This window comes from Salvelinus sp. IW2-2015, unplaced genomic scaffold, assembly GCF_002910315.2.
Source record: "Salvelinus sp. IW2-2015 unplaced genomic scaffold, ASM291031v2 Un_scaffold19, whole genome shotgun sequence".
NCBI lineage: Eukaryota > Metazoa > Chordata > Actinopteri > Salmoniformes > Salmonidae > Salvelinus > Salvelinus sp. IW2-2015.
Window position 1 is genome coordinate 1,096,221 of NW_019942505.1, and position 8,735 is coordinate 1,104,955.

At 45.6% G+C, this 8,735-nt stretch overlaps 1 protein-coding gene across 2 annotated transcripts in view; it reads right to left on the reverse strand.

The window, feature by feature from the left end:
- Positions 1-1,987: 1,987 nt before the first annotated feature.
- The window catches only part of LOC112068039 (cholecystokinin), a 31,078-nt gene continuing 24,330 nt past the window's right edge, over positions 1,988-8,735 (reverse strand). The window contains exons 1-2 of one of the 2 annotated variants that reach the window (XR_011475090.1): positions 2,335-2,418; positions 1,988-2,201 (exon numbers count right to left, since the gene is read on the reverse strand). Coding sequence is in view for 1 of the 2 variants with exons in the window: in XM_024135037.2 (XP_023990805.1) it covers positions 2,117-2,184; positions 2,335-2,608 (342 nt within the window). In the remaining variant the exon portion in view is untranslated. Of the gene's footprint in view, positions 2,202-2,334; positions 2,611-8,735 lie in introns of those variants that run through there. The other variant, XM_024135037.2, reaches the window with a different exon arrangement.

Below are 8,735 nucleotides of genomic sequence, written 5' to 3' on the forward strand. Positions count from 1 at the left end.
CTCCATGGGTTGATAAATTTGATTTCCATTGATAATTTTTGTGTGATTTTGTTGTCAGCACATTCAACTATGTAAAGAAAAATGTATTTAATAAGAATATTTCATTCATTCAGATCTAGGATGTGTTATTTTAGTGTTCCCTTTATTTTTTTGAGCAGTGTATATACACATACACACACATGTACAGTACATATACATGAACATATTCACAGGACACTCAACTTATCTCTTATCTCTTTTCCTACGTCAGATGTGCAGGTGATATTTCCACCTGGATGACAGCACACAATCAGCAAGACGGAGATGCTTTTCATCCAAGGGAATGCCTGGCCATTCTCAGATGTTAGATAATAGATGATCACATGTCATTTCAGCCCTTGTCAGCTCCAGATTTGACTAATTCAACTCACACCCTGCTGGAATCCCTGCATTCTCAGATTCCCCTTTGTTATTAATCTCTATATTGTAATCAATAAAGTGTTTCAAAATGCGATACTTTTATTAACATATGTTCAGATCATTCCTGAGAGAGAAGGGGTTTATTATCTCCAGATGTTCGTGTGGTACCCTTCCTCACCCATGGCAACAAGATGTTACTTCTTGTGGGGTATTTGCCTTGAAAGTAAGTATGAGAGTATAAGTAATGTACAATTAACCTACAGTATACTGACTAAAAGGCAAAACAGAACAGTCAAATTAAATTATAGCTGTGTCGTTTTATACTTCGAATTAGAATCTTAAGTGTAACATACTTTTGTTGGGGATAACTGAAGAAATAGCAGTCACTCTCCTCCAAAACACTGGTATGTTCAATTTCTAATTTAATATAATTGTAGATAAAAAACATTTAATATGGATCTTTTAAGGTTATCTTTGATCCAACTTCTGACTAGATGGCCACTAAAACATGTGTATATAAATAAATCCGTTACAAGAAACCTACACTATTCCCTTGTTCCCTGTTCCCTGTTTGCTCAGAAAAATACATGTAAAGATGTATAGACTACTTGACATTATGTTTTGCTAGATGACCTGAGCCAACTGTGCCACTTCTGTGGGGAGGTGGACAATAATGAGGAAGACACTAACTAGGTAATTGCTTGTTCACTTCTAAAGGCACATTTTTAGGAGTACGAATTTGTATAAGCAGTAATATTTCTAGAGGTAGTATTATCCGCTTTGTCTGAAAATGAAATAAATTGTAATTCAAGAAAAAGTAATACATTTTTTAAATATATGAACATTTTTCATCATAAATTTCAGATTGGTTGTGACCGCTGCCCACGATGGTTCCACCAGTCCTGTATGAAAACCATCTCATCATTGGAGGATTATGTCTGCGCTGCATGTCAGGACTAGGTTAGGCTTGAGTTCCGGACGGTATCACCTGGAAAACTTTCCATAAAAAGTGGACTAAATGTTCAGTCGAGCCGTTGCAGCTTTCCAATATTTGTTTATATTATTTATTGTCTTGTTATATTTGATTTATTGTCATTTTATATCTTATTATGCAAAGATCGAAATTTGTATTTCTTATTTCATGTTTGTTACCAAACTTAACTTTCTGTGATGTTTTTGTGTTATCGTGTGATAATATTTGTGTATTATCATTATTTTCTTAAACATTACAAAATGTTTCTAAAATAGATGTTTATGTTTCTTTATACTCTAATTTTGCTTTCTTTGGCACACACTATTGGTCAACATGAGCTACTAAAATGATTCTGAAGTGTGCAAGGCCTTGCAGTCCCAAGATAGAAGGGGGGGGGGATTTCGACAGCAAAGAAAATAGCCATGCCGAAATCCCCCCACCCTCCTTCTAATTTCCTTAATTTTGTGGCTGGCAGGGGAAGCACAACACTGTTTTCCCCGGACACATTAGACTAAAAAGAATACTTCATGTAGATTCTGTGTCCGGGAAACCAATCCATGTCCTAAATGGAAACCCGCCCATGTCCTAAATGAAATCAAGAAATTCCCGTAGACATACTGCAAACATGTTTATTATGACACTTGACATAATCCAATGAAAATATACAATCTACTTCAAATAGGGATGGATTCCTGAGTAACGCCAGTGCAGGCAGACGTTCCTCATTTGGCCTGTGGTACATCTCTACTCTGCACTCCGCCGTCCAAAGTCTACCCATCCTTGGTAGTCCCGGTCCGGACACTCGTTCATCTCTGCGAACAATACAAACCTACATGAACCAAACAGAAAAGTTCAATGTGGATTTAAAGTGCTCAAGCGAACAACGATGCACTTCACATTTACCATGGTAGATGTTGGCATCTCTCTCTCACACACACACTTGACTCGACACCACCACGTACCTGAGATGGCCTGCATGATTTGCTTGGACATGAACTCGCGCTGGTCCTCCGACAGGTGCGCCATCCTCTCCATCCGTGCCATGCTCGTTTGAGTGTCTTGCTCCCGCTTAGCGYCGTTCTCCGCAACATTCCTCACTGCCTCCCTCCTGGCCAGTAGCTGTGGCAGTATCCCACCCTGTTTGGTGTTGCCATCCGACTTGGATACGGGTGATGTCAAACCAACCCCCACTAGCGCTGCCATGAGGACGCACYCCAACAATCCACTCATTGCCATGCCTGGACGCAGAAGAACAGTTTTCTTACAKTATAGCTTTAGATTATTAAAAGGAGGGAATGCAAAAAGCAATTTTTTTGTGTGAAAGTGAGAGGTGATCGTACGTAACAGTCTGTACTAAACGAAGTCAGAAGTGTGAATGATATTGCCAGTTGTCTGTCAGGTCTTTTATACACAAAGGTCTATGTAYCCAATATGGTCAAAGAGCAATATCTGATAACAATGTCCAAGATGGATCTCTTGATTGATTGAAAAAGACGATGGAAACACCATGCGTAATGGATACTTGGTGCCAGAATGGGGCGCATCAATATTCTAATCGTTCACCTGGAAATGTGAGACAATAAAGTACAACTCAGACATTCAATAGRGGTTGTTGTTACAGAAGTCTACAACCCTGTCATAACACCTGTATCCAAGGCCAAGGTCCACCAACTCTAACTTCCACTTGCATTGACATGCAAGGAAAACCACGAATCGGTCATAAAAAATGCCATAAAAAAAATGCAAGTTGTCCATCACTTTTGAAACACAAAGGCACCATATCATTACTGTTGTTCTTAACATAGACCWAGTTGTAAAATTATTATGACAGCGATATCGTTATGGCGTAACCTAAACGACGGATGAGGAAGGGTTWTAAGTGGACAGTGTGTGATGACGTACATCCAACACTCTTATCTGGACTAAAGAGAGCATCATTGACTAGAACCAACATTAGAGTTGTTTACCTATAGATTTTCTAAATAGTCAAGGAAATATCTTCTTTGTATAAGATAGTCTTTAAAATCAGTAAAAACATTTAAATTCAATTCATACAGATATGCTATCCATTTAGATTAAAAGTCAGTTGGCTTTTCATAGACCGATCATTGAAGAGTTGAACAGGTAGGGGTCCATAAACAGCAGCAGAACAGTTGAAACTGGGAACAGCAGCAAGGCCAGGTGGACGGGGACAGCAAGGATCGATCATGCCCGTTTGCCGTACGTATGGTCCTAGGGCTCAGGTTCTCCGAGAGAGAGGAAGAAAGAGAGAACGAGAGAATTAGAGAGAGCATACTTAAATTCACACAGGACACTGGATAAGATAGGAGAAGTTACTCACCAGGTATAACCAACTGACCTAGCCCCCCGACAACATATAAACTACTGCAGCATAAATACTGGAGGCTGAGACAGGAGGGGTCAGGAGACACTGTGGCCCCATCCGAGTGATACCCCCGGACAGGGCCAAACAGGAATAATAACCCCACCCACTCTGCCAAAGCACAGCCCCACACCACGAGAGGATATCTTCAACCACCAACTTACAATCCTGAGACAAGGCCGAGTATAGCCCACAAAGATCTCCACCACAGCACAAACCAAGGGGGCGCCAACCCAGACAGGAAGATCACGTCAGTAACTAACCCACTCAAGTGACCGCACCCTCCCTAGGACGGCATGAAAGAGCACCAGTAAGCAGTGACTCAGCCCCTGTAATAGGGTTAGGGGCAGAGAATCCGTGGAGAGAGGGGAACCGGCCAGGCAGAGACAGCAAGGCGTTCGTTGCTCCAGAGCCTTTCCGTTCACCTCACACTCCTGGGCCAGACTACACTCAATCATATGACCTACTGAAGAGATAAGTCTCAGTAAAAGACTTAAAGGTTGAGACCGAGTCTGCGTCTCTCACATGGGTAGGCAGACTATTCCATAAAAATGGAGATCTATAGGAGAAAGCCCTGCCTCCCGGTGTTGCTTAGAAATTCTAGGGACAATTAGGAGGCCTGCGTCTTGTGACCGTAGCGTACGTGTAGGTATGTACGGCAGGACCAACTCGGAAAGATAGGTAGGAGCAAGCCCATGTAACGCTTTATAGGTTAACAGTAAAACCTTGAAATCAGCCTTGCCTTAACAGGAAGCCAGTGTAGGGAGGCTAGCACTGGAGTAATATGATCAAATTTCTTGGTTTCTAGTCAGGATTCTAGCAGCCGTATTTAGCACTAACTGAAGTTTATTTAGTGCTTTATCCGGGTAGCCGCGAAAGTTAGAGCATTGCAGTAGTCTAACCTAGAAGGTAACAAATGCATGGATTAAATTTTTCTGCATCATTTTTTGACAGAAAACTTCTGATTTTTGCAATGTTACGTAAGGGAAAAAAGCTGTCCTTGAAACAGTCTTTATATGTTCGTCAAAGAGAGATCAGGGTCAAGAGTAACGCCGAGGTCCTTCACAGTTTTATTTGAGACGACTTTACAACCATCAAGATTAATTGTCAGATTTAACAGAAGATCTCTTTGTTTCTTGGGACCTAGAACAAGCATCTCTTTTTGTCCGAGTTTAAAAGTAGAAAGTTTGCAGCCATCCACTTCCTTATGTCTGAAACACAGGCTTCTAGCGAGGGCAATTTTGAGGCTTCACCATTTTTCATTGAAATGTACAGCTGTGTGTCATCCGCATAGCAGGGAAAGTTAACATTATGTTTTCGAATAACATCCCCAAGAGGTAAAATTATAGTGAAAACAATAGTGGTCCTAAAACGGAACCTTGAGGAACACCGAAATGTACAATTGATTTGTCAGAGGACAAACCATTCACAGAGACAAACTGATATCTTTCCGACAGGTAAGATCTAAACCAGGCAGAACTTGTCCGTGTAGAGTGCTCTGTCTTTGGCCTATGTTCAATTCCTTCCAAATGTCAGCTGGAATGCCTGTGTGTCTGTGATATTATGATAAAGCACGTATGGAGGGGATGGTATACCTCCTATATTGGAAGTTACACCAGAAAAAAGAGGACACAGCACAGACTGGGCCAGAACAATTTAGAGGGCTGGAGGTGGAAGGACCCTAACAAAAATGGTTGTATTCTAATCTAGGTGTCACGTTCTGACCATAGTTCTTTTGTGTTTTTGTTGTTTTAGTGTTGGTCAGGACGTGAGCTGAGTGGGCATTCTATGTTTTGTGTCTAGTTTCCTATTTCTGTGTTTTGGCTGATATGGTTCTCAATTCAGAGGCAGGTGTTTTGTGTTGTCTCTGATTGGGAACCATATTTAGGTAGCCTGTTTTGTGTTGGGTTTTGTGGGTGGTTGTCTCTGTCTTTGTGTCTATGCAACCAGATAGGACTGTTTCGGTTTTTCACATTTACTTTAAAACATGATAAACACTAAACCACGCTGGCTTTGGTCCGATCCTGCTACACCTCATTTACATTACATTACATTTAAGTCATTTAGCAGACGCTCTTATTCCAGAGCGACTTACAAATTGGTGCATTCACCTTATGATATCCAGTGGAACAACCACTTGACAATAGTGCATCTAACTCTTTTAAGGGAGGGGGGGGGGGTAGAAGATTACTTTTATCCTATCCTAGGTATTCCTTAAAGAGGTGGGGTTTCAGGTGTCTCCGGAAGGTGGTGATTGGACTCAGCTGACCTGGCGTCGTGAGGGTGATTGACTCCTTGTTATGCAAGCCTCTTCAGACAAAGAGGAGGAAATCTGCCGTTACAGAACCACCCACCACAAAAGGACGAAGCAGCGTGGTAAGGGACAGCAGCAACAGCGGCCAAGTACACAGGACTCCTGGACAATGGGAGGAAATTTCTGGACGGTAAGGGACCTGGGTTCAAGCTGGAGAATATCGCCGCCCTCGTGAAGAGCTGGAGGCAGCTAAAGCCGAGAGGCGGTGGAATGAGGAGGCAGCCCAAAAAATGTCTTGGGGGGGGGGTACGCGGGGAGTGTTGCTAGATCAGGTAGGAGACCTGCACCAACTTCCCTGCTTACCGTGGAGAGCGAGAAGTACGGACAGACACTGTGTTATGCGGAAGAGCGCACGGTGTCTCCTGTACGTGTGCATAGCCCGGTGCGGTACATCCCAGCTCCTCGTATCGGCCGAGCTAAAGGTGGGCATCGAGCCAGGTGCCATGAAGCGGCTCACGCTTCGGTCTCCAGTGCGTCTCCTTGGGCCGGTGTACATGGCACAGCCTTACGCATGGTGTCCCCCGTTCCGCCAGCACAGCCCAGTGCGGGTTATTCCACCTCGCCGCACTGGCCGGGCTAAGGGAGTATTCAGCCAGGTAAGGTTGGGCAGGCTCGGTGCTCAAGAGCTCCAGTACGCCTTCACGGTCCGTTATTCCGGTGCCACCTCCTCGCACCAGCCCAGTACCACCAGTGCCAACACAACGCACCAGGCTCCTGTGCACCTCCAGAGCCCTGTTCCTCCTCCACGCACTCGCCCTGTGGTGCGTGTCTCCAGCCCGGTACCACAGTTCCGGCACCACCCATCAAAGCCTCCTGTACGCCCTGTTGCTGCTCCCAGCACTAGCCTTGAGGTGCGTGTCCTTAGCCCGGTACCACCAGTTCCGGCACCACGCACCGGAGGCCTACTGTGCGCCTCAGCAGGTCAGAGTCTGCCGTCTGCCCAAGCGCCGCCTGCGCTGCCCGTTGCCCAGCGCGCCTGCACTGCCCGTCTTGCCCAGCGCCGTTTGAGCTGCCGTCTGCCCAGCGCCATCTGAGCTGCCCGTCTGGCCCACGCCATTCTGAAGCTTCCCGTCTGCCAGCGCCATCGAGCTGCCCGTCTGCCCAGCGCCATCTGAGCCGCCCGTCCTGCCCCAGCGCCATCTTGAGCCACCGTCTGTCCAGCCGCCATCTGAGCCGCCCATCTGTCTGAGCCGTAGCAGCCGCCCGTCGTCCTGAGCCCGCTAGAGCCGCTCCGCCAGTCAAGGAGGCCGCCAGAGCCGGCCCGCCAGTCAGGAGCCCGCCAGAGCCGCCGCCAGCCAGGAGCCGCCAGAGCCGCCCGCCAGTCAGGAGCCGCGCAGAGTCCGCCCGCCAGTCAGGAGCTGCCTGCAGTCATGAGCTGCCCTTCATCTGAGCTGCCCTTCAATCGGAGCTGCCCTTCAATCCGAGCTGCCTTTCAGTCATGAGCTGTCCTCAGTCCTGAGCTACCACTCAATCCTGAGCTACCCTCATCATGAGCTCCCCTCATCATGAGCTCACCTCTCAGTCATGAGCATACCTCTCAGTCATGAGCTACCCCTCAGTCATGAGCTGCCCCCAGTCCTGAGCTGCCCCTCAGTCCGGAGCCTGCTTCTTCAGTCCAGAAGTGTCCTCAATCCTGTGGGCCCATTTAGTAGGGTTCCCAGGCCAGGGTCCGGCGGCGAGGGTCGCCGCTCCAAAGGAGGACACTTAAAGCGGACAAGACTATGGTGGAATGGGGTCCAGTCCTGCGCCAGAGCCACCAACGCGGACAGATGCCACCAGACCTCCCCTATAGGTTCAGGTTTGCGGCCGGAGTCCGCACCTTGGGGGGGGGATACTGTCACGTTCTGACCATAGTTCTTTTGTGTTTTCGTGTTTTAGTGTTGGTCAGGACGTGAGCTGAGTGGGCATTGCTATGTTGTGTGTCTAGTTTTTCCTATTTCTGTGTTTGTCCTGATATGTTCTCATCAGAGGCAGGTGTTTTGTGTTGTCTCTGATTGGGAACCATATTTAGGTTTAGCCTGTTTGTGTTGGGTTTTGTGGGTGGTTGTCTCCTGTCTTTGTGTCTATGCACCAAGATAGGACTGTTTTCGGTTTTCACATTAACTTGTTTTGTAGTTTGTAGTGTTCATGTTTTGTCATTTATTAAAACATGATAAACACTAACCACGCTGCGCTTTGGTCGCGATCCCTGCTACACCTCCTCTTCAGACAAAGAGGAGCAAATCTGCCGTTACACTAGGACAATCAATCTTAAATGCATTTTTGCTTTAATGATCCCGTTTCATTCCTTTTAATGATCAGTTTCTCCATAAACTCTCTTCCACACCCACATCTCAAACTGAATGAACAACATCTCAAACATACCTTAATTACCCAGTTACCACACACACACCTCCAGTATTCATAAGAAAGAGCCTCCTATACATTCTTGTCATCCTTGGAGTGCCAGAAACTGACAGACTGGCTTCCAGTTTTCTATATAAATTAGTTGATACTTTACATTCTTGTGAAGTGCACAATGTGAAGAAACAATCAGGTCCAGGTTAAACCATTATCTCTTGTTTCCTATTTCCATAACAGCATATCACTTTGGCCGTGGTATCCTGACAACAATCCAGTGTTTAAAAAAAGATATATATATTAACAAGCTTCATTGACAACATTGG